We start from the raw sequence: 26302 nt of genomic DNA on the forward strand, positions 1-26302 counted from the left end.
CACAAGATTAAATCAATATTACTACAAGAACTAGATGAAAAATGTTCTTACATTGTTCCTATTTGCAATCAGATTGTTTGTAGAAAGTTGTCTTTCAATAAACCTTTGTAAGCTTTCCAAATTCTCTATGACCCAATCAACAAGGGAAAACTTAGGCAGGCTTATCGATATTTAACAATTAATCATTAACAATCTGAATAAATCAGTACCATTGAGGTATAGATAATGGTTCAGGTACTGATCAGTTTCTGATTAAATGTTGTCAGCTACAGCACAGCAGTAGCAACTGGCAGCTATGTCTTCGAGATAAAAGATTATTGGTTCAAATTCTACTCCAGAGACTTCAGTGCACAAACCAGCTGACTATCCAGTGCAATAATGAAAGAATGCTGCATGGTCAGAGATACTCCGTTTTGAGTGAGATGTCAAAATATTTTGAGCTGGGGGAGGGGGAGGGGGTGAGTGGGTGCGAGAGCAGAGGCACTCAGTGTTGCACGGTCATAAATCTTAGGCGCCGGTCAGATCTCAGCACGTTGACAAGGCAGTGAAGAAAATTGTATGGCATAATTGAATTTATAAATGGGGTTACTGGAAACAAAACGAGACCGTGGCTCAGGCTTGACAGATCAAGTGAAACCCTTCCCTGCTGAAAGGTTCCATGATCCCATGAGATGGATGTCAAGTTACTCATTACAAAAATGAATATAGAAGTTCCTAAGGCACAATTCCAAAAGGACCAATGGAGCTCTCCCTGGAGTCCCAGTCAATAATCATCATCAACCAACGTTGAACCCCTGAAGCAGATTACCTGGTTGGTGTCACATTGCAGTCTGTGTGAGCTTGCTGTACATATGCTGGCTAACAATTTTCTAAATTGCAATAGCCACATTTCAAAATTTGGCTATGAAATTCTTTGGGATATCCCGTGGTTGTGGCAAGGTGCTACAGCACTTTCATCCTCCACACAGGAAAAACCACCTCAGCTTACAAATAATGGATTGAAAATTGTTGAACCTCTCTTTTGCTGCGTGTGATGCATGGATTTGTAGAGGTAGGAATCCTAAATCAATAAAACACCACTACTGAATAACAAAATCTATAACTGTCTGAAGAAACCTACCATACTGATTGTTAAGAATAGAACAATTAAATTACAGATCTATTAGAAAATACCATTTATAATACAGTCAGTTATTTTTCCAGCCACATGCAATCTCATTAAAATAAATCAATCTGACTGGCAAACCTACCTCAGATTGTCTCAATAAGTGCCAGGCAGACGTAGCTGGTATAAGCATCACAGGTAAGGGTCAGCCAGTTGTCCAGTTTGGTTAGATTTACATTAAACCAAAACTGAATATCTATTACTGGTCCAAAAATGACACTGATAGACTAAGTGATACACTTCAGGTTTCCCTTCCACTGAAACATTTTCTGTAGCATTCTAATGTATACTATTGTTTCCTTTAGCAGCCCTAGCCTCAAAGAGCAAAACCTGCCACAGTATTCACTGTTCCATGCCAGCTGCCACACCTGTGGTGATCTCTAAAACCAGATAAACAAGATTTAAGGTGATTGGTAAAAGAATCTCATTCTGCAACAAGTGGCTGGGATAAAGATAAGAGGCAGCAATTTCAGTCTTCAGCCTATTTTGCCATTTATTCAGATCATGCCTGATAAGTACCAGGGCTCCATTTAATTACCTTTGAACCATAATCGCTACATTCTTACGCAGCAAAGATCTATCAATCAGTATTAAGCATTGACAATTTCAGTTCATTTAGCATTCACAGCAGCATTTTCTCCAGTCGTTTAATAAAATATATTATAATGATAACGATCTACCAAATTCCTCTCCTTGATAGATTCTGAAGTTTGCTGGTACCTCCAGAACCTGTTTTCTTCCTCCACTGTGAAGGCACTCATGTAACAATTCTGCCATTCCCCTATTGTACCATTAGCTCCCCAACTGCATTCATCTTCTGTGGATCCCACATTCTCTTTACCAGTTGTTTTTTTCTTAATAGATAAATAAAAAAAGAGCTGCCACGGTCTTCCTTTGCAGTTGAGAAGTTCTAAAAGTAGTCCTAACTTTTAACTTCGAAAGAGCTTTGTTAGATCAGGACTGTTGTTGAGCTGGATAGAACGTGGGCTACGTCACATTACGAGGCAAACTTGCTAAGGCACTCCAGCAGTTGCGAGATGATGTCCCTCACTGTACAATTTAGGATTGGGTCTGCACATTCTAACACATAGGCATTCACTTGGTAAATCTCTCCGGGGAGAGTGCAATTGCAAAATTTGAGCTCCCATGAACTGAGAAAAATTTCTATAACCTAATGAGGAGGCAAGAATGGGGAAGTGGGTAGCTCTTTCAAAGATACAATTCTACGATCATTACTCCTTTAAAATAGGATTAGAAATGTTTTTTTCATCACAGGATTACAGAAGAAAATGTTATCTTTCTTCCCTCCTTGAAGAACTGTTGGAGTGCTCCCCTTGTAACACTGAGCCTCATGAAGTACTTAATGTTTGTTGCCACGCTTGTGAAGCACCATGGGGTTTTTCTTTTAAAACTATTTTAAAAGATACTTTATTAGTGAAATTATTTTTGGATGTCAGCAGTCAAAGGTCATTTTGTACTCTGAAGTTATATCTCAACATTCATTTTGGTTAGAATACTTTCCAGTAGAACCACAAAATGCTTTCAGTGTTGGGCCTGTTATTGATATAGGAAAATGTAAGTTAACAAAGTTACAAAAAACAGTATGCGTACCGAAACCTGCTTTTTGCCCTTTAGCATTTCAAGAGCTGGAATACCAGGCAAATAAGCATTCACTGTGCTTGAGTTCAGGAATTTCACAAGTTGCTCATTCAGGTTACAAACGAGGAGCTTAACTTCCTCGATCTTGCCATAGTAACCATACCTATAACAGAAAGAGAAAAGAGACAATCAGGTGGGTTCAAAAGAAAATTGGATGAGCACTTGGAAGGAAATAAAACTGCACAGATCAAACAGGCGAGTAGATCGCAATGCAGAACACCAGCACGGCCTCAGGGGCCGCATGGCTTCCTCCTGTGCCATATGTAACTCAATGACTGTCATAATGATCAGTGTAGACAGTCACGTGAAACATTAAAACACTCATCAGTCAGAGAATCTGTTATTTGAGATTGATAATTAACCTCTACCTAAATATTTGCTCCATGCCAGGAAATCAAGCTGATCTCACCTCAACCTGCTGGCTCGTAACCTTGTAAAAGGAACAATTTTCTGTTCTTTATCTGGAATGTCAATGACTGTGTGCTTGGTTTTACTCACACAGGCTACACAAAGTCAGCATGCAAGTACAGCAAGAAATTAGGAAGTCAAGTAGTAAGCTGTTCTTTATCGCCAGGGACTAGGACTATAAGAGCTACAGTTACAATTGCGCAAAGTTTTGGTGAAACTACATCTGGAGGGTAATACAGCAAAAGTTCACTAAATTAGTCCCTGGGATGGGAGGGTTGTTATACGATGAGAAGTTGAACAAAAAGGCCCTATATTCTCTGGAGTTTAGAAAAATGAGAGGCAATCTGATTTAAATATACAAGATTGTTACATACAAATTGCAGGGACCCTTGCAGAAATATTTGCATCATCTATAAAAACAGGTGAGGTGCCAATGACTGGAGAGTAGCTAATGTTGTGCTTTTAATTAAGAAGGGCTGTAATGATAAGCCTGTGAACTTAGGCCTCTGAGTCTGACTTCAGTGGTGGGTAAGTTGTTGGAAGTGATTGTGAAAGGTAGGATTTATATGCATTTGCAGAGGCAAGGAATGATTAGGGATAATCAGCACGATTTTGTGTGAGGGAAATCATGTCCCACAAACTTGATTGAGTCTTTTGAGGAGGTAATCAAACAAATTGATGACGGCAGAGTGGGAGACACTGTCTACTTGGGCTTTACTAAAGCCTTCAACAAGGTTCCTCATGGTAGGCTAATTAGTAAAATTCAATCATGTTGGATTCAGGGTGAATTTGCCAATTGGATATAAAATTGACTTAATGGCAGGAGACAGAGAGTGATGGTGGCACGTTGTTTTTCGCACTGGAGGCCTGTGACCAGCGGTGTTCCACAGGAATCAGTGCTGGGTCCTCTTTTGTTTGTCATTTATGTAAATGATTTAGATGAAACATGGAAAGCATAGTTAGTAATTTTTTCAGTGACATCAAGACTGGTGGTATAATGGACAGTGAAGGAGCTCATCCAAGATAACCGAGATCTTGATCAACTGGGCCAAAGGGCTGCAGATTGGCAGATGGAGTTTAACTTAGATAAAGTACATTTTGATAAAATAAACAAAGGCAAGACTTATACAATGAAAAGTAGGGCCTTGGGTTAGTGTTATAGAACAGAGAGACCTAGGGATTCAGATAATTAATTATTTGGAGTTTGCATCACATATAGATAGGATGGTTAAAAAGGGCATTTAGAATGGTTGCCTTCATTGGGCAGACTTTTGAGTATAGGAATTGGGACAGTGTGTTGAGGTTGGACAGGATGTTGGTGAGGCCTCTTCTGGAGTACTGTGTCCAGTTCTGGTCGCCCTGTTATAGGAAGGATAGATTTACCAAGATGTTGCTGGAAATAGAGATTTTGAGTTATAAGGTGAGGCTGGCTAGGGTGGGACCTTTTTCACTGGAGCATAGGAATGTTGAGGAATAATCTTAAAGAGGTTTATAAAATCATGAGGGGTATAGATAAGGTGAATGGCAGGTGTCTTTTCCCTAGGGTGAGGGATTTTAAGACTAGGGACTATATTTTTAAGGTGATAGAAGAAAGATTTCAAAACTGACACGAGGAAAATTTTTCTTAACAGAGATTGGTTCATGCGTGGAATGAATTACCAAAGTAAGTGCTGGATGCAGGTACATTTACAACATTTAAAAGGCATTTGGATAAGTCCATGAATAAGAAAAAAGTAAGTACATGGAAGGATATGGGTCAAGTGCAGGCAGGTGGGACTAGTTTAGTTTGGGATTATGGTCGGCATGGACTGGTTGGACCAAAGGGTCTGTTTCCATGCTGTATTACTCCATGAGTCTATAAGGTTCCAGAGGGGCTGATAGAATAGTTGGTGAGTGATTTTGCCTGGTGGCCCGGGAGCAGAAGGAACGGGGCAGTTTAAAAACAAGGTACCAATCATTTTGTCCGAGATGGGGAGAAATTCCTTCGTTATCTTTTCCCCAGAAGATTGTGGAGTCTTCATTTTGAATGCATTGAAGACTGGGGTAGATAGACTCCTGATCTTTCAGAATCAAGGGATACAGAGAGGAGGCAGGAGTTGTGGCCCAAGAGCAGCAAGATTGCACTGATTGGGTCTACCACATTCATGGTTCAAATCTATTTCTTGCCTGAGCATCTAGAAGTCTCTCTGCCTCTCTCTTCTCTATTAAAACTCCACTCAGAATCAACCTCTCTAACCAAGTGATTGCACACTTCTCTTAATAGCATCTTCTTTTGCTCACTGTCAATCTTTGATTATGACTTGTGAAATTCCTTCAGATGCTTTATCATATTAAAGGATTTTTTTTTAAATTAACACAGTTTAGCAACAAGACGAATAGATCATGAGTTGCAGTGGGCGGATCAATTATGTTTGACATAGCAGAGATATCAGATAGTAGCACATTTTTATTTTTTCTTAAAACTGTGTATTGGAAAGCACTTAAACCTTCCAGAATGATTTCATGCAAGTCACATGAACTAGACAATTATACCTTTCTATCTGGTGCAGTGGAGAAGAATAAAATAAAATGAACAAGGAGCTCCAATTCTGGAAGGCTTTGAGCACTCTGAGAAAATAATTGATGAAGATTTGAACTCTGTTCCGAGAGGGAGTTTCAGAGAGTGGGACAGATAAAACTATCAGTACAGAGATGATGAACAAAAGGGAGGAAACCTTGGAGGGAATTAAAGGCCTGGGGGGACTTAGAAAAGTAAGAAAGAGCAAGGGAACAGAGAATTCAACAAAAAAAAAAAAGAACAATTTTACTCTTGCCTGGGTAGAGAATAGAATGAAAACGAGCAAAGGTAACTGATGTATGAGACTGGGTGCAAGATATACTAATAGTAGAGGTTTGTTCAAGAGCTAAAACTAATATATAGCAACAGTTAGAACATAAGACCATAATACAATGGAAGAGAAGTAGGCCATTCAGCCCATCAAGTCTCTGCCACTCAGTGAGATCACAGCTGATCTGATCTTGCTCAACTTCACTTTTTTTCTCTTATCCCCATAACACTCGCTTCCCTTACTGATTAAAAATGTCTATTGCAGCCATTAGCTAACCGCTGGCTAGGCAGGATGGAAGGGACACGTGTGTACCCAAGCTGGGAGCTAGCCATCTATTTGTCAAGTCTGGGAGCCAATTTTGAGCCAAGGTAGCCCACCTACATGTTCCAGGGACCTGGGGAGGAGGCGGGGGGGAAAGAATGGCAGTAGCAGGGAGAGGTAGGCTGAGAGGGCTGAAGGGAGACAGTAAAAGTACTGGGGGAGAAAACAGGTTGCCGTAATGGGAGTGGGGAAGACAGGGAGGATGCTAGGTTGCAATGGGTAGGAGACTCAGTCAGCAATCAGAGAAGACTGGGAGGCTGCGAGTTTGTGATGAGGTACAAGATGAAGCTTGCTGCAATAGTAACCTTTGAGGGAAACACAAAAAGGAGAGTGATATATCCCTATTAAATAAGTCAACAAGAAGGTAGCAGGTAGAATATAATGTGACAACACATAAAATGACCACTGTGGTACAGAGAATAGAAAAGAATATTCTTTAGACAAGAGACTAGTAAATATTGGTGCAAAGGAATTTTGATGTCCTTGTGCACAAATCACTAAGTTAACATGAAGGCACAACAAATAACAAGGTAGGTGAATCATGCATTAGACTTTATTGCTTGCGTGTTGCAGTGTCCTGCTGCACCTGTAACAGGATTTTGGTGAGATCACAAGAGTTTTGATCGCTTACATTAACCTTTGTGGGAGGGATCAAAGCTTCACTAGATTGATCCCTGGAGTGAAAGGATTGTTTTAGGAGATTGAGCAGAATGGGACAATAGTGCTCAAGTTTAAAAAAAGGAAGCAACCTCATTGAGACAGATAAACTTTGCCAGGGGCTTGGTAAGGTCGATACTCAGATTACTTCCCCTTACTAGAGAGATGCGAACTAGGGGTTCATTGACACAAAAGTTAAGAATTTGGCTGTTTAGAATGAAGAGGAGGAGAAATTCCTTCATGTAGGAGACTCAAGACATAAATCAGACACTACGGGAGTCACGGGATGCGAGAATAGGGCAGGAAACTGGAGTCGAGGTAGATCAGCTTTCATTTGACAGAAGAAGCTGTATGGCCCACTCCTGTCATTATCTCATATTACAGAGCAGTAGGATGGGTGACCAACAAGGAGTACGTTGCAAAAGTGAAAATGGAAGTCACAAAAGGTTTTCTTTATTGAAGAAGTCACTTCTGCAAGAAACAGCCTGATGCTCTAGAACAGTGAATACTTCCTCTTCAGTCGTCAGAACAAATGGAGAATGAAGCTCTGTCAGTGCAGTGAGTTTGAATCCTGTCTAGGAACAAAAAGTGAATTTCCAGGGCCCCCTTCCAGTATTCTCCTGTCAGCACATTCCAAGACATTTAGGATGGGTGCGTGGAAAGTCTGAATACTGGCAGACGTTAGCAGTTATGAAAATCGAGTAGAACAGTGATGTGGTTCTGGCAAGTCATCACTGCATGCCCTATATATCAACGTAGTGCCCAAGACACAAATACAATGGAAATTAAGTAATGCAGTCATGTAAAAAAACATACATTTAGTTGAAGCAAAAGATTCTGAAATAGATATAGCAAAGTGGTCAGAGATAACAAGGTGTGGAGCTGGATGAACACAGTAGGCCAGGCAGTATCAGAGGAGCAGGAAGGCTGACGTTTTGAGTCTGGACCCTTCTTCAGAAATGGGGGAGTGGAAGGGGACTCTGGAATAAATAGAGAGAGGTGGGGGAGGCGATGATGGAAGGTGGGTAAAGGAGCAGATAGGTGGAGAGAAGACAGACAGGTCAAGGGGGCGGGGATGGAGCCAGTAAAGGTGAGTGTAGGTAGGGAGTTGGGATAAGGGTTGGTCAATTGAGGGGAGACGGACAGGTCAAGGAGGTGGGGATGAGATTGGTAGGTAGGAGGTGGGGGTGGGGGTTGGTCAGTGAGGTGGGAGGAGTGGATAGGTGGGAGAAAAGACGGACAGGTCAAGGAGGCGGGGACGAGTTGGGCTGGTTTTGGGATGCGGTTGAGGGTGGGGAGATTTTGAAGCTTGTGAAGTCCACATTGAGACCATTGGGCTGCAGGATTCCCAAGCGAAATATGAGGTGCTGTTTTTGCAATCTTCGGGTGGCGTGGTGGTGGTGGAGTTGAGGTGGTTCGCGACTGGGAGGTGTTGTTGTTTGTTACAAACCGAGCGTAGGTATTCCACAAAGCGGTCTCCAAGCCTTCACTTGGTTTCCCCGATGTAGAGGAGGCCACATCGGGAACAGCGGATACAATATACCACATTAGCAGATGTGCAGGTGAACATCTGTTTAATGTGGAAGGTTTTCTTGGGGCCTGGGATGGGGGTGAGGGGGGAGGTGTAGCACTTCCTGCGGTTGCAGGGAAAAGTGACAGGGGTGGTGGCTAGTGGGAAGTCTGGAGCAGACAAGGGAGTCACGGAGAGAGCGGTCCCTCCAGAAGGCAGATAAGAGTGGGGAGGGAAAAATGTCCTTGGTGGTGGGGTCAGATTGCAGGTGGCAGAAGATGATGCGTTGAATCCGGAGGTTGGTGGGGTGGTACGTGAGGACAAGGGGTTTTCTGTCTTTGTTGTTAATTGTGGGAAGGGGTGTGAGGGAGGAGTTGCGGGAAACGCGAGAGATGCAGTAGAGGCCGTTTTCGACCACTGTGGAGGGGAAATTGCGGTCCTTGAGATATGAGGTCATCTGGGATTTCCAGGAGTGGAACCACCTCACTGACCAACCCGCACCACCACCTCCTATCTACCAACCTCATCCCCACCTCCTTGACCCGTCCGTCTTCCCTCAATTGACCAACTCCCATCCCAACTCCCTACCTACACTCACCTTTACTGGCTCCATCCCCGCCTCCTTGACCTGTCTGTCTTCTCGCCACCTATCTGCTCCTTTACCCACCTTCCATCACTGCCTCTCCCCCTTTCTATTTATTTGAGTCCCCTTCCCCTCCCCCATTTCTGAAGAAGCGTCCAGACCCGAAACGTCAGCTTTCCTGCTCCTCTGATGCTGCCTGGCCTGTTGTGTTCATCCAGCTCTACACCTTGTTATCTCAGATTTTCCAGCATTGGCAGTTCCTACTATCACAGAAAATAGTTACCTGATTTAGTCACATTAGGTGCAGGTGATACATTATGCAAAAAAATTTAAGGTATATCTCAGGAAGAAACCTTTAAACTATAATGTCACAGAAGGCACTATTGAATCAATCCTGAAATTTTCTTGGGGGTGACTCTTATTTGGTGATATTCCATACACTTGCAGCATGGAAGAATTCTGTGATGGATGGTTGAGCAAACAGAGAATTCTTGTTGGAAAATGAATGCCTATATATCGACACATCACAAAAATATGGACCTGATCATCACGTGACAATGAAATCACTCAAAAAAAACTTGAGTATTGCAGTTGATTGTATATTTGAAGTTTCAGCTTTTTTATTCTGTGAATTAGTATGTTACCTCTTTACTCTCTGTTCAGCAATTGGCCAGTCAATGTCTACATCGATATCAACACTGTATTGTGACTCCATTTCATAGTAGGCTACTTTACCACCCTAGGTAAGAAAACAATTAGTGACGGTAAATGTCCACATGGATAGGAATATAAAAACTCTCTCAAGTATAAATGAACCACCTTCCACAGTACTGAATTAAGTTCTTAACTAAGTTTCCTAAGTCATGGTTTTAAAGAGTTTCTCGGTCACATAACCGCACAGAAGAAAATGCTCAATGTCCTCAATGTAAACAGTGAAAGTTGAGATTCCAAAGCACTTTACATCCAATAATTTGCATTTGAAGTGTCTTTTGTTTATATCTGTAAGCACAGCAGCCAATTTGCGCAAAGCAAGGTCTCACAATAAAATTAATGATCACATAATCCTGTGGGTGAGATGTTAAAACTGAGCATCCGCACTGGTGAAATTAGAACCAGTGCTGCAGAATCTTCAGAGAGCAGGGGAGTTCTCACTAATATCCTGGATAATATTAGCCCTCAACGAATGTCACAAACAGATTATGTGGTCATTACCAAATCTGTCACTACTTTAAAGGACCTTGTTATGGGTACTGTGTTAGCTGTAAAGCATTGGGATATACTGTCATGAAAGGCATATTAAAATATAATGTTATTTCTTTCTCAGTCTGCTTCCAGAAGCAATGTTGTTATCCAACAATTCAACAAAGATTAGAAAATTAAAAATGCCTTGGTTAGTGGATATTCACGTCTGACAGAAGTTAACTCGCCATTCAGGTGTTGCTTCTGAGAGCCAAGTGTGAGCCAGTTTCAAGGTTTTGCTGCTTTAATTACAGTAAGCGAAGTCACTCCCTGGGAATTAGGGAGTAACCAAATTAATCAGCATCACCGTGCCATCTTCGGTCTATCAACTATGACTGAAAGTTTCCATTTGAAACTTTCAAAGTCTTAAGAACTACATCAAAACCTTGGTAGCTGAAAGGTCAGAGTTATCTGTTGACGATATGGCATGTCGACTATGAACATGCAGAAATTTCTGGGGATTCAAGCAAGGAAACTATTTTGCAAGCTGCTTATAAGTTAAAACGTCACACTGTACAGAGCGGAAAAAAAAAAAAATCGACACTTAGTTTCTTCCAGGAATTTCAGATATGAGTGAGACAGACAGCTGCTAACCACTTTCTCCACTGGTTATAGGGAAAAAAATCATTTGTGTACTGTCATTTTCTTAAAGATGGAAGCTTAATTGTTCCCCTCTTGAAAGCAGCACTAACTGGATCAGATATACCAAAGAATCTTCTTCAGGACATCGTTTATCAGATTTGTGCACCTCCATTCTGTCACTGTTCTGTATGGAAATAGGATCAGAATCTGCTTCCTCAACCAGAAAGACAGTAGTCATCTTAGTTCACTGATCTTTGCCCTGTTGCATTTACAAGTTAGCTTACAGACCCAGCTAGTGCAGATTTCACCTATTTAATTGTCAGGATGTGTTTATTGCCCATTGCTAATCGCTCTGAAGAATGAGGAGTTGCAGTCTGCACAGAGAAGGGTCTCCCATAATGTTGCTTGCCAGATTTTGACCCAGTGACAATGAAGAAATGTTGATTTACTTCGAAATCAGATGGGTGTGCGTACTTAGGAGGTGGGGACGTCTCAGGCTTGGGAGATGTTACACAGGTGGTTTTGGATCTCAGGCCATGAGATTTCTGCAGGGGATTTCACTGTCATTCTTTTTTCAGGACTTAAGGAGCATTTGCAGCATCTTTCTGGAATAACTGCAGCTCTGCCCCTTACGTAAAAATATCAGAACAGAACTCTACCCATGAAGAGGCAAAGGTCCACGGTGTTCTTTCTTCTTGATGAGCTTCTTAGAATACTTTGACTACCAGGTATGTGAACTCGATCTAAACGTTATGTGGATAATGGATTTTAACATTAAATGGAAAGGATGGGTTTTTGCTAGCAGATGCTATGGCTGCAGTCAATTCCAAATAACATAGCTCAACTTTAATAGGAGGTCCTATCAATTTGTCGTGGCAATATCACGCAAGGTGACAACCTTCTGTTTCTAATTACAATGTTAAAGATCTCAGTTCCTACTGTCATTCCCTTTCTCGCTTCGCAGCGTTATTTGAGGGCCACATTTAGTTGCAGTTAATGCTGTGATTGTAATGGGGGGTTGGATGTAGAGGCAAGTCCCAAGTCTACCTCTATATTGCTGCTTGGCATCACCAGGAACCATAAAATAGCTGACAGCAAGCCACCTCCAGTCTATCATTACTAACATTTAGAAAAAACAACTTTGAGAGTTGTTTGCAAATAAAAAAGTATGAAAACATCCCAAGTTGCCTTTTTATAGAAATAAACATTTGCATTTGGAATCAACTTCCAAAATCCCAGAGATTCTAGAATGGTTCTTACACATTGGAAGATTACAAATGCCACCCCACTATTTGAGAAATGAGCAAAGGAAAAGACAGGGAACTACAGATAGCTCACCATCACCTGCTCGAGGGCAACTAGGGACAAGCAATAAAATGTTATAGAAGGATATTATTAAGCTAGAGAGGGTTCAGAAGAAATTTACCAGGATGTTACTGGAAATGAAGGGATTGAGTTGTGAAGAAAGGCTGGATAGGCTTGGACTGTTTTACTGGAGCGTAGAAGGTTGAGGGATCTCCTTACAGAGGTTTATAAAATCATGAGGGGTATAGATAGGGTTAATAGTAGGTGAAATCCCCCATCCTAGGGGAAAGACAAGACAGGAGGGCATACTTTTAAGGTGAGAGGACAGCGATTTAAAGAGGACAGCGGGGCAATTTTTTTTTGCTTTACACAGAGTGGTTCATGTGTGGAATGAACTTCCTGAGGAGGTGGTGGATGCGGGAACAGTTACAATGTTTAAAAGACATTTGGATAAATACATGAATGAAAGGTTCGGAGGGAGTTGGGTCAAGTGCAGGTAGGTAGGACTAGTTTTGTTTGGGATTATGTTCAGCATGGGCTGGTTGGACCAAAAGGTCTACTTCCCTGTTGTAAGACTCTATGATTCATATCACATGAGTGATTATGAAAGAACCGATCATTCTTACATCAGATTCTAGCACTTTCCCAACTGCTAGACGACAAAGGGGTATTTAGATAAAATACTCTGATTGGTCATGGTCAGCATGAAATTGTGAATGGAAAATCATGTTTGACAAGCTTGGAGTTTTTATTTCAATTCACTCATGGGATGTGGGGCCAACATTTATTGCCCGTCCCTACATGTCATTGAGAAGGTGGCAAGCTATTTGCTTGAACCACTGCAGTCCATGTGCTATAAGCTGATCCATGATGCTGAGAAAGAGGGAATTTTAGGATTTTTGACTCAGCAACACTGAAGGTACAGCAATATATTTTCAAGTCAGACCGATGAATAGCTTGGAGGGAAACTTGCAATGGTGGCTTTCTCATGTATCTGCTGTCCTTGTCCTTCTAGTTAGATGTGGTTATGGATTTGGATCTTTGGTGAATTTCTGCAGTGCATCTTGTAGGTGATACACGTTGCTGCTCCTGAGCATTAGTGGTGGACATTTATGGATGCGCTGCCAATTAAGCAGGCTGCTCTGTCCTGGATAGTGTCAAGTTTCTTGGAACTGCACCGATCTAGGCAAGTGGGGAGTACCTGGCATTTGTGTGGCATGAATGTGACTTGCCACTTTTGTCCAGGTCTTGCTGCATTTGAACATGGACTGTTTCACTATGTGAGGAATTGTGAACGGTAACACTTTCCAGTCACCAGTGAACATCCCCACTTCAGACCTTTTGATGGAGGGAAGGTCGTCGATGTAACAGCTGAAGATGGTTGGGCCTAGGACACTACCCAGAGGAACTCCTGCAAAGATGTCCTGGAGCTGACTTGACTGTCATCCAACAACCACAACCATCTTTCTATGGTTGTATGACCAGTGGACAGATTACGCCACCTTCCCATTGACTTCAATGCCACATTTGGTCAAATGCAGCCTTCATGTCAAGGGACCTCACGCCTGGAATTCAGCTCTTTTGTCTATATATGAACCAAGGCTATAATGAGGTAAGCAGCAGAGTGGCCCTGGTGAAACCCAAACTGGGCGTCACTGAGCAGGTGTTGCTGGATAGCACTGCTGACAACACCGTCCACTTTATTGATGATCAGCTGATGGGGCGGTAATTGACCCAGGTTGGATTTGTCCTGCTTTGAGTACAGCCCACGACTGGGCAATTTTCCACACTGCCGGGTAGATGCCAGTGTTGTAACTGTACTGAAACAGCTTGGCTAGGGAATTAGCAAGTTCTGGAGCACAAGTCTCCAGTGCTTTTACCAGAATGTTGTCAGGGCATATAAGCCTTTGCAGTATCCAGTGCCTTCAACTGTTTCTTGATGTCACATGGAGTGAACTGAATAGGCTTAAAACTGGTGATGCCCAGGATTTTGGGAAAAGATTGAGATGGATCATCCACTCCCTCCTGTACTTTTCATTGAACCAGGGTTGATTCCCTGGCTCGAAAGTAATGGTTGACTAGGGCTATGCTGAGCTATGAGGTTGAAGACTGTGCTGAAGTACAATTCTGGTGCTATTGGTGACACACAGCACCTCATCGATGTCCAGTCAAGTCACTAGATCTGTCCAAAGTTTATTCCCTTTAGCACAGTGATGGCCCCAGCTCAACACGATGGAGGTATAGTCAGTGTGAAGGCAGGACTTCATCTCCACAAGCACTGTACGGTGGTTACTCTTACCGACATTGTCATGGACAGATGCTTTGACAGCGGACAGGTGAGGAGGAGGTGGTCAAATATGTTTTGCCCTCTTGTTGATTCTCTCACTAACTGCTGCAGACCCAGTCTATGTCCTTAAGGACTCAACAAGCTTGATCTGCAGTCCTGTTGCAGAGACATTCTTAGCAGTGGTCATTGAAATCCCCCACCCAGAGTATATTCTGCATCCTTGACAAACTCAATGCTTCCACCAACTGTTGTCAACATAGAGGAGCACTGATTCATCAGCCAAGGGCAGATGATGTGTGGCAATCAGCAGGTTTCCTTGCCCATATCTGACTGGATATCATGAGCCATTTTGGGATCCACAGCCAATGCTGAGGATGCCCACGACAATTCCTTCCCAACCGTATACCACTTTGCCACCAGGTCTGCTGAGCGTGTCCTGCCGGTGGGATACAGTGTGAGCAGGAATGGTGATGGTGGTGCCTGGAACATTGCCTCTAAGGTACAGTTCCGTGAATAAGATTATGCCAGGCTGTTGCTTGACTAGTCTGTGGGACAGCTCTCCCAGTTTTGGCACTAGCCCCCAAATGTTTGTATGGAGGACTCTGCAGGGTCGACAGGACTGTTGCTGCCTGTTGTCATTTCCAGTGCCTAGGACGATGCCATGTGGTCCATCCATGGCTCATAGCTTTTGTCTTTCTCGTGGTTGATACAACTGAGTGATTTTCTAGGCCATTTCAGAAGGCAGTTAAGAGACAACCACATTGTCGTGCGTCTGGTATCATATGTAGGCCAGACTAGGTAAGGACAACAATTTTCCTTCATTAAAGAACATTAATGATCTAAGTGGGAATACAGTAAAATAGTAGGGATGTTTCAGTAACAATTTGGAAGGCACTTAGAATACTGTGAACAGTTTTGTGCCCCTTGTCTAAGGAAAGAAATACTGACATTGGAGGGAGTTCAGAGAAGTTTCACTGGGTTGCTACCAGATAGTGAGGGTCTGTCTAACGAAGGGAGGTTGAGTAGGTTTGGCCTGTACTCTCTAGAATTTATAACGACGAGACACAACCTTATTGAAGCATCCAAGACTCCTAGGGGACCTGACAGGGTTGATTCAAAGAGGTTGTTTCCCCTTGTGAGTGTGTAACACAAGAGGGCATCATCTTAGAATAAGGCATTGTCCATTTTAGACGAAGATGAGGAGGATAGTGAATCTGTATAATTCTTAACTGCAGAGGATTGGCAAGGCTGGATCATTAAACATACTCAAGGCTGAGGTAGACCGATTTTTAATTGGTGAGGGAATCAAGGGTTACGGGGAAAAGCCAAGAAAGTGAAGTGGAGGACCATCAGATCAGCCAAGATCTCAATGAACAGCAGAGCAAACTCAATGGGCTGAATGGCCTGTTCTTGCTCCCAAGTCTTACAGGCATAAATTTTACTAGAACAGTACATTGAGGAACTATTTTGGGAACAAGCTATCTTAAGTTTGGTCTCATGCATGAGAAGAGGTTACTTAATTTTGCTGTGAGATATTCTTTAGAAAAAGATAAGAATTCTTCACTGGAATAAAAAGTATAGTCCAACCTGAAACAGGGCTCTAAATCTAAACAAAAGAATCTGCAAAATTATGGAGGAGCAAGTTCACTGTGACAAAATTAACTTAGCTATAAAAGCATGATAGTGGATACGCAATAGGTAATATTTAAGGAACAAACGCATGTATTGCAGCAGTTGTATGTTCCTTTTGGGTGAAAAAGCAGAACAGGAAGTGTGGTACAACTGGTTTAACAACATAAAATAAGGACAGGATTAGATCCAGAGGGAGTAAAATGTAGGATATGCAGGGTAGATTGATCTTAGTAGGATAATAGGTCGGCATAACATGGTGGGCCAAAGGGCCTGTACTGTGCTATGTTGTGAGAGAACGCAGTTAGCCGGAGGACTGGCAGCAGTTTAGAATTCAGAGGAGGAGAGGTTGATTAAGAAGGGAAAAAGCGAGTACGAGAGAAAATCACAAGCTTTAGGAGTGCTGCTCCTTTGTCAGGTGAAGCACTGAAAGCTTGCGACTTTAAATAAACCTGTTGGACTATAATCTGGTGTCGTATGACTTCTGACTTTGCCCACTCCAGTCCAACACTGGCACCTCCAACTGATATTATTTGAATGGCAATAGATTGGGAAATGCTGATGTACAAAGGACCTGGCTAATCTTATACAATGGTCACTGAAAGCAAGTATGCAGGTGGGCAAATGGTATGTTGGCCTTCATTGCAAGGGGTTTGAGTACAGGAGCACAGATGTCTTGCTGCAGCTGTGCAGGGCCATGGTGAGACTACATCTGAAGGAGATGTTATGGACTCATTCCCTAAGAAAATATATATTTATTATAGAGGAAGGGCAGAAAGGATCAGACTGATTCTTGGGATGGCACATTTGTTGTAGGAAAGATTGGGCCATTTGGACTTTGAATCACTGATGTTTAGAAGAATGAGTGGAGATCTCACTGAAACATGAAATTCTATCAGGGCTGGATACACTGCATGTAGGAACAACGCTTCTCCTGGCTGGGAGGTCCAAAACAACAGGTCACGGTCATAGCATATGTGGTAGGTCACTTCGGCCTGAGATGAGGAGAGATTTATTCGCTCACAGAGTGGCGAACCTGTGTACTCACGACCACAAAAGGGTGCGGTGGCAAAAACACTGGGTACGTTTCACAAAGTAATAGACTTCTAGAGCCTAAAGACATCAAGGGGTATAGGGAGAGGGCAGGAGTTTGGCCTGGAGATGCAGGATCAGCCATGGTCGTGTTGAAGGTCAGAGTGGGTCTGATTGGTTGAACTGCCTACTCCTGCTCCTGTTCCCTGTGTAACTAAACCCTGGGGTAACTATAAGAGGATCCGAAGCCGGTGTTTACAGGTTTCCATCTGTATGCCCTCTGGCCTGCATTTGGAAGATGCCAATTTCTACACACTGGACTGGAGAAAAAATAATATCAATTTACATGCAAGCCAATTGATTTCTTCTCAGTTATACCAGTCATTTACCTGGAGACATCTGGTGTTAATTAACTGTGTAGTGGCAAAGTAGAATGATCCATTTTCACAGAGTTCTCCTTTCCAATCTTGCCTTCGGGGCCTTTTAGCTGGATTCAGATTTAAAGGCTGGGTGACCTCCCCTATTGCAAAATAACAGAAAACAAATCAACTGACATCACCTTTGACTTATTTCCTCCTAAATAAAGTTGTGACTATTGGAATCCTTGTAAGTCTGAGAGAAATACTGAAACTTACTTGGTTTTATCCTGAATCACGTGCCTTCATTTCTTTTTTTTTTTAAAAAAAATCAATAGAGTGATAATTACATTGGTCCCACTTTCTGCTCTTGGCCTGACTGAGATTTCACTTCATTTTTCTTCTCTCTAATTTGTATAGCCCATTTGTCTTTTCCTTTCCCTATCTCAATTTCTCTACCTTCAGTTCTAGGTATGGGGTGTTGACTGATATTTACTTAGTCCACTGACTCCCATAGTTGATTTGACCAACATGCCAGAGAGTCATAGAATCTTACAGTGCAGAAACAGGCTATTCGGCCAATTGAGTCCACACCGACCTTCTGAACAGCATCCTACCAAAATCCACCCCTCTACCCTCTCCCTATAACCTTGCATTTCCCACTTAGCCTGCACGTCCCCGGACACTATGGGTGATTTACCACGGCCAATCCAGCTAATCTGCACATCTTTGCACTGTGGGTGGAAACCGGACCACCTGAAGGAAACCCACGCAGACACGGGGAGAACGTGGAAACTCCACTCAGACAGTCACCGGAGGCTGGAATCGAACCCGGGTCCCTGGCGCTGTGTGGCAGCAGAAGCTTCAGAAACAGAGGTTCAACTTTCAATTAGACATTTGCAGCCTTGCAGGCTCAAGTTCAAAAATTTCTGATGATAAGTACTGTCAACCTTATTTCGAGCGACAGGAGCTGGCATGGATTCTGTTGTCATCATTTTCACAGCTCCTCCAGACTCTGTCTTTTGGTCATTGTCCCATCATCACTGCATTTTCCTTGCACTCATCCTTTGTATTTTGCCTTCCACCTCTTGCCAGGCCTTCCTTGTGATATTCCATTCCTTCACCACTTTCCCCACCTCCTTAGTTGCTCAAAATCTGTGTGTTCTGGATGACAGGGCATCACCCTGAAACTTAACACTGTTCGTGTCTCAAGATGCCACGTGATCTGCTGAGTATTTCCAGCATTTTATACTTCTATTACCTTCCACTGACTTCAACAGTACACTCAATGAAGTGATCTTTGCACCCAATCCTATCAGTTTGCCAGTGAATATTTTAAGTTACTTTTACATCTTTTAAAAACAGGTAGCCCATCCCGGAATCAGATTACTTAAACATGCTATTGGTACAGACCCCACAGCTTAAATATCTCCAAGTAAAGAAGACACTTACTTCAGCCAAAAATTAAGTTGCATTAATATCTGAATTAAAATCAATTACTGAGATGTTGGTTGCACTGTTGCAAGTGTTCCCTTAATTTAGTGCAGATCATGTGATGTTTAGCAGTTCACAACTTCAGCTTAGGTGTTTACTAAAATGCTTTTTTTAATATTTCCATAATTGTCTCATCAATAGAAGTAATCTCCCTTCTTTCTAGTTTCCTTGTCCTTTATGTTAAAACTATGACACCTACTGCATCATACCCTTTCAAACGGAGTTTCTGCTTCTTCCCAAGTGTTTCAAATATCTCAACTGGGCCCCAAACTCTTTCTGGTTTAAAACCCTGTCCGATGCCATCAGTAAATATGCTTCTGAGGCACAGAGACTGGGGCCTGGTTTGAGTTTGGGAAACATGAAAAACGGTTTGTCTCTAGAAAAGGCAGGGTCCAGAACTCACGAAGATCAGGGCAGGCAAAGCAGATCAAGCTCGGGGTACAGATCAGGGAGGCTAGTGTCAGGAGAAATTAGAAGCCAAAGTCAGGTGAGAGCGGTGGAGAGTGTTTGTTACCAGTAACCTGGCTACTGCCTAAAACCTTCATGTACAGAAAGAAAGACAGCACAATGGTGACCAGCCACAGTGTGCAAAGAATATATTCAAACATCTCTTTTCATTAAAAAAAAGTCCTATCATCTCAAAGTTACTTAAAACATATTTGTTCTTTTTAGTCTGTTCCAATTCAGTCTATCCCTATCGATGTACAGCCTACAACCTTTCAAATGTTCAGGACTTCTAATAATAGATGCGCAAGTCGTTGTTGGCCAATCATCTGGTGACTGATGGCTCCTGTGGTGAGATGTCATCTCTGGGGACTTTTGTTGCCACAGTGTTGCTAATGTGTAATTGTTACTGAAGCAATGTTGCATTTTGTTGGGGAATGACCGATCTCTGGGACTAATGGCAGTTCAGTTCCTGAGTTAGGAATACTTAATCTGCTTCATCAGCTGTTTAAGAAGCTGGTTCTCCAGTACATGTAAATGTCTGCAGTTGTGACAAAAGATCTAGTTAATTAACTCGACAACCAGTTTACACTGATTCCAAATTGCTCCAGGGCTGACTTTTCTTGAATGCTTGAAATGTTTGCATTCTGGCCAGCTCTTCAATGGTCAGTTCTAGTCTGGCAGTTTTGTCAAAGTGGAATTTAGATTTCTGCAGTTTTGCTTTGATCCTTTTCATTCATTCCGGTTTCTATTTCTGGATCTATTAGTTTTTTTTGTTAAATAGTAGTCTGGGAGTAGCTTGATGGTTTGTCATGGACCTTCTTCCATGCCTTTAGCAGGTCTGCTTCCCCGCTTGGGAACCCTGCAGCCCAATGGTATCAATGTGGATTTCACAAGCTTCAAAATCTCCCCTCCCGCTACCGCATCCCAAAACCAGTCCAGCTCGTCCCCGCCTCCCTAACCTGTTCTTCCTCCCACCTATCCCCTCCTCCCACCTCAAGCCGCATCCCCATCTCCTACCTACTAACCTCATCCCACCCCCTTGACCTGTCCGTCCTCCCTGGACTGACCTATCCCCTTCCTAACTCCCCACCTACACTCACCTTTCCTGGCTCCATCCCCGCATCTTTGACCTGTCTGTTTCCTCTCCACCTATCCTCTCCTCTCCTCTATCCATCTTCTATCCGCCTCCCCCTCTCTCCCTATTTATTTCAGAACCCCCTTCCCCTCCCCCATTTCTGATGAAGGGTCTAGGCCCGAAACGTCAGCCTTTCTGCTCCTATGATGCTGCTTGGCCTGCTGTGTTCATCCAGCTTTACACCCTGTTGTCTCTGCTTCTCTAACTAGTGCCTTGAACACATATGTACCAGATCGAACTGACTTTTGAGATATTTTCTAAATCAACCTGTTCAGCAGGGTATTACACGTGTCTGAGACAGGTAGGATTTGAATCCAGGTCTCCTGGCTCAGAGATAGGAACACTACCACTTCACCAGAAGAGCCCTTCTAAAGGACTTTGATGATCCCTTTGTTAATCTGTACTTGATTTGATGGGGGAATGGGCTGGAGATGATGGGGTCGCGATGTGACTTTTCCAATTATATCACTTGCAAACGGAGGGTCACTGCTGCCCAGTGCAAGGGATGCCAGGATGACTGAGCTATTCTTTCGGGCATTATACTGCTATCGCTGCTGTCAGGTAGCCAAGGAAGAATGATAAGTGATGGTGAGAAGATCATCCTTCAGTTCCTAAACACTCAAATTTCAGCTAGATGTCTCCGTGCACTCAAGTACTGATCAACATTTTCCCTCTCTCCTTTAGCTCTAGTGTTAAACATACTGCACTTAGAAATGGCATTTTAGAGGGTTCAAGTGGGTCTTAAAGGCCTCCAACACCTCCAGGTCTGGCTTTTCTATTCATTAAAAAATTTTTTGGGGGGCAGGGGCAGGGGCAGAGGCAGAAGCAGAGAATAGGGATCCAAACTTTTGATGTTACACTATCCCACCTGCCCCAAATGCACCAATTTAAAAGCTCTAATTCAGCACCCATTCCCATCGGGTCTTTGGTTTACACCTCCTTTCCAGCCAAGAAATAAATGTATTTCAGACACTAGGTGCCAAGGGATCCCACTCCATGTCAAATTCCAAGACATTTCTTGCCCACATTCACCAGAACTTGCTTCCATGGCTGGGAAAACTCCTCCAAGGTGTTTAATCTACAGTCTCCTCCAAGTGCCTCTACTTCTAATCCTAACATGTCCTTTGAAGAACACGAGAGCACAATTAGATTATTCAGCCTGCTTCACCATCCTACTAGATCATGACTGATCTTCTACATTAATATTATTTTCACACCTCAAGCCCATATCCATTGATACCTTTCCTATTTCTCACTCCTCATCCGTTCATCTAGCATCTCTTGTATGTCCCCTGTGCAATTCACCTCAATTATTCCTGTGATAACAATTTCCACATACCCTGGGTAAAGGGCTTTTTCTGAATTTTTCATTGAATTTATGTGCTCTAGTTCAAGTCTTGTTCAGAACTGAAAACATTGTTTCCACATCTATCCTGTCAAACCCTTTTATGATCTTTACCAGGTTATTCGTCAGTCTGTTGTACGGGAAACAGCCCCATGCTACCTATTTTTCTTAAAATATATGATTCCAGAGCTGAAATAATTCTAGTAAACATTTTTATCAGCTCCTGCCAAACCCCTCAATACTAGCACCCCTCCCCACCCCCTCCCATCCCATCCAGTCCACCACAACCACAGCCAAGCCTTAATTACTTATATAAAAGCATTGGGAATTCAAGTCAATCAAACAAGTTGCTTTAATTCCGCGATCCACCAACGATACCTGATGTAAATGCAGTCATGCTGTCATGGAGGGATTAGTCCATGAACCCTGTAGCACTGAACTAATTCAACAGCTAGGCACTTTCTTGAAACAGAAACTGCCAATCTGAATCATACTGATACTTCAGAGAAGAGCTACCTAGAAACTCCCATTTCCCTTTTGCAACTAACGAGCATATGTTTTCAAATCTGCACTATTTCAATCCAATTCAATTTAAGTGGGTTATAACCAACAATAAAACATCAGATTGAAAAATTGAGGCTATTGTATCCATATCTTAAGTGAAATCTATACATTATAGATGTGGTCTACCTTCCGAAACTTCCTTCCAGCGAAAATGATGGCGTCTTACAACAGAAAAGACAGAATCATACTGCTCCTCCCTAAACATCTTCACCACATCCTTCAGATGGCTTGGATGGAGACAGGGGGATGTGCACTGTAGATGGCCCACCACTTCTACTTCTGTTAGTGAAATTAATACAAGAATGATTATGATTTTTATAGCTCCACATACACAGAATAATACAATCAAGACATTGTCCATTAGTAACTCTCTGCACATTGATGGCTGTGGAAAATGCTTTGCAGTCAAAGTTGGAAGCAGAGTTATTCAGATACATGTTTTCTGGCTTACTAGCAGTAAAACATTCAAAAGATAATGCAGCACAAGGGTAAATGAAAACAACAGCTAAATAAGTTAAGTTACAAGCAACTGCATTTTAGATTCAAGTTTTAATATTCTTTCTATTGGTTGAGAAAAAAAAGGGCTCATTGTTTGCATCAATGTTTTATCACTTCCATTTTAATTACTGTGGGAGGATAGGATTTGGATTCTTTTACAGGCCCCTATTAAAACATTTTTGCAGAATAGTACTGCAGATTACACCCTTTACGAAATCATAATGGCACATGAATTTTAGCATACCTTTTATTATTTTGTGAACAACCTGTTCAGAGATATTACACACCTCTGGAGCAGGTGGGACTTGAACTTTGGTGGCATGGCCCAGTGGTAGGGACATGACTATGGTACCACAAGAGCCCTCTTTGCTTAAAGTCTTTTAAGATGAACAACTAACATACAAAGCTATCCATCAGACCGGATAAAGTGTACTCCCTTCATCAGAATTGAAGCCAGAGAGACAAGCAGTCATTTTAGAAAAGCAAGAAAGCAATGAGAGGAAAACCAAGGTGTACTGACAAGGTGTTAAGTGGCCTACAAGTTGCTTAAGTCAGAGATTAACTAAAGGGAGATGTCGTCATTGTGATTTAAAAAAAAGCAACAATGAACAAGTAATCCAGAGGCCTAGGTAAAAATTTTGGAGTCATGAGTGCAAATCTCACCAATACAGATGGTGAAACTTGGTGAAATTGTATCATTGGTGAAACTAATCTCACCGCCCACTGTTGTGAAAACCCACCTGCTTCACCAATGTATGTTCGGGAATGAAATCTGCTGTACTTATCTGGTCTGGCCTATGTTTGATTCCAAATATACAGCAATGTGGCTACCTCTTAAACGCCCTCTGAAACGGACAAGCAACTCATTCAATTCAAGAGAAATCAGAGATGGGGAACAATTGCCAGCAACACACCAACACAAAAAAAAAAGACAATACTGTCAGGTACCAGTTATCTGTATGTCCATAAATTGAAAAGGCCTAAAAAAAACACAAAGGACTTCTCAGAAATGGACTCGAACAGACCTGTAATCGTGTTGAATTTGGGCCTTCTGGGCAAAAATAAAACTTCATTTGGCCTGAACAGACCCGAGCAGATCTAAAAGCAAAGTTTTCTCCCCGCAACAAGTTTTTTCCAAGAGAAACTCTGTCAACCAGTTCGGGTTAAGCAAAGTTTTATTCTAAAGGGCCCAGACAGACATGAATAGTGGATGCAAAACAGAGAGAGAGATTCTGGGAAATGTTGTTACTGTTTTATGTATTAACACAAACATCAAACCCCAATTACTGAGACAGACGGGATTGGCTGCAGTTAAACAAAAATAGAGTGAATAATCAGTAGCCATTACAGTGTCTCAAAATGATGCAGGCTTCCAACCTGACTGAACGCCACAGAAATAAACAAGAGGAATAAGGGACATTCTTTGCCTCTTTTTCTGAGCATGATACCCTTTTGATTCTCAGCCTCCACCCAACGTGCGGCTGATTGAAGCCGTGGGCTGTGTTCCAAGTGTTCTTGACAATTTGCACAAACTGTTTCAAAGCAGTATTCACAATAATGGACCCAGAAATCAACAATATCCTTTATCCAAAAATCAGTTGGTCCAGACATTTTCAGAAAAAGGATAGCCAGCCTGTAATTTTTCCTGTTAGGCCATCCAAAGCAACTTTTGTGATCAGTGAATCTGTTCAGCATCTGTCCCATTCCCTTCCAACTTTTCTTCAATCATTCTTTCTAGTTGTAGAGAACAAGTTCCTCTACTTGTCATGAAGACTAATTGGGGTCAATTAGGAATTCAGAAACAGCTTTGTCAACTAGACAGTGGGTCAGCATGTGGAACTTGCCACCAGATGGAGCATTTATTTGAAAGTAAGATAATTACTTGAGGGAGAAAGGAATAGGTAGTTATGATGATAGGGTTCATTGGAGAGAGATCGGAAGAGGCTCATGGGCAGAATAACTACCAGCATAGACCAGTTAAGTCAAATAGCCTTTTTCAAATGCTTTGCAATCTATAACACATCAAACTGGCTTCAGTTCCAATGTAAGGTAGGCACCAAAACTCATCATGTCTGAACATTACATTTATTGCATGACCACTAGTGTTTGCAGCATCACAACTTTCAATTAACCTTTAGTTGGGCATATTGTGAACTACTGTACCTTTGTGGTATTCCAAGAATTCCAAAATGGTATCCAAAGAGCTTGTCGTATCTTTTGATACTTCTGGGCTTCTACGGTGCACCTGTGCTCCAAATTTCCTGGCCACTGATTCAATATCTTGATTATCAGTTGATACCCATACACTATTAAAAAATAAAAAAGATGGTCACTTCTTAAGGAAACTCTCATTATGGACCAAGGTGTTGCAATGTTAATTATGTTTCAAGTACACTATTTAAGCTCAGACCCACATTCAAAGTCTCTTGAAGTACACAATTTCACGCAAAACAGATCTTTAATTTTTTAATTTCCCATTATACTGTAGAGTGAAGTAGTGAAACAAATTACTTATGTAATGGAAGTCCTAAACTGAAATTCACATGGGTAAATTTGTACATGTTCACTCATTTGTTAAATCATAGCAAGAGGGACAAAAATCAGAATGTGTGTTTTTGAAAAAGTAGTTGCAAGTGCTTTGCAGTATGGTTTAATGGAGAGGGATAGCAGTCAGGTAAACTCTCAAAGTGAACATATCCAAACTATTTTCTACTAAAATGGTGTTGCATTACTATGGTTTGGAAATTTTCTCTCACCTGAATACACTCCACTTTCTAGCTTAGAAACGCTTCTTAACAGTCCTGGTTATTTAATACACTAGGACACTAGTCCAACCTTGTTTGAGATGAGCCCATCCAAACAGAAAAACTCCTCTCTTTCCCTTTTACTATTGCCAGTGCCCCATGATTGGGAACCTTTGGCTACCCGCCTACTCTTTCAGCTATTCATTCATCACTGGTTTGTTTGACCCTTTGCCATTTAGTGCATGATTCAAGTAGTAAACCAGTAATTACCTTTGATATTCTGTTTAATCATTTGGACCCGAGCAAATGCTGCCAAATAGGACTGGATTAAATTAGGATATCTGGTCAGCATGGACTGGTTGGACCAAAGGGTCTGTTTCCGTGCTGTACGTCTCTATGACCGAGCGTCCATGCAGTAAACACCTCCATAAGCAATGAGATAACAAGGTGTAGAGCTGGATGAACACAGCAGGCCAAGCAGCATCAGAGGAGCAGGAAGGGTCTAGGCCCGAAA

General features: G+C 42.1%; 1 protein-coding gene across 1 annotated transcript in view; it reads right to left on the minus strand.

Annotated features, from left to right (window-relative positions):
• The window catches only part of cmasa (cytidine monophosphate N-acetylneuraminic acid synthetase a), a 39089-nt gene that overhangs the window by 4080 nt on the left and 8707 nt on the right, over window positions 1–26302 (minus strand). Inside the window, exons 2-6 of the mRNA XM_020534621.2 lie at window positions 25208–25350; window positions 22673–22825; window positions 17595–17725; window positions 9776–9870; window positions 2777–2927 (exon numbers count right to left, since the gene is read on the minus strand). Coding sequence (XP_020390210.2) covers window positions 2777–2927; window positions 9776–9870; window positions 17595–17725; window positions 22673–22825; window positions 25208–25350 — 673 coding nt within the window. The remainder of the gene's footprint in view (window positions 1–2776; window positions 2928–9775; window positions 9871–17594; window positions 17726–22672; window positions 22826–25207; window positions 25351–26302) is intronic.

This window comes from Rhincodon typus, chromosome 22, assembly GCF_021869965.1.
Source record: "Rhincodon typus isolate 14 chromosome 22, sRhiTyp1.1, whole genome shotgun sequence".
NCBI lineage: Eukaryota > Metazoa > Chordata > Chondrichthyes > Orectolobiformes > Rhincodontidae > Rhincodon > Rhincodon typus.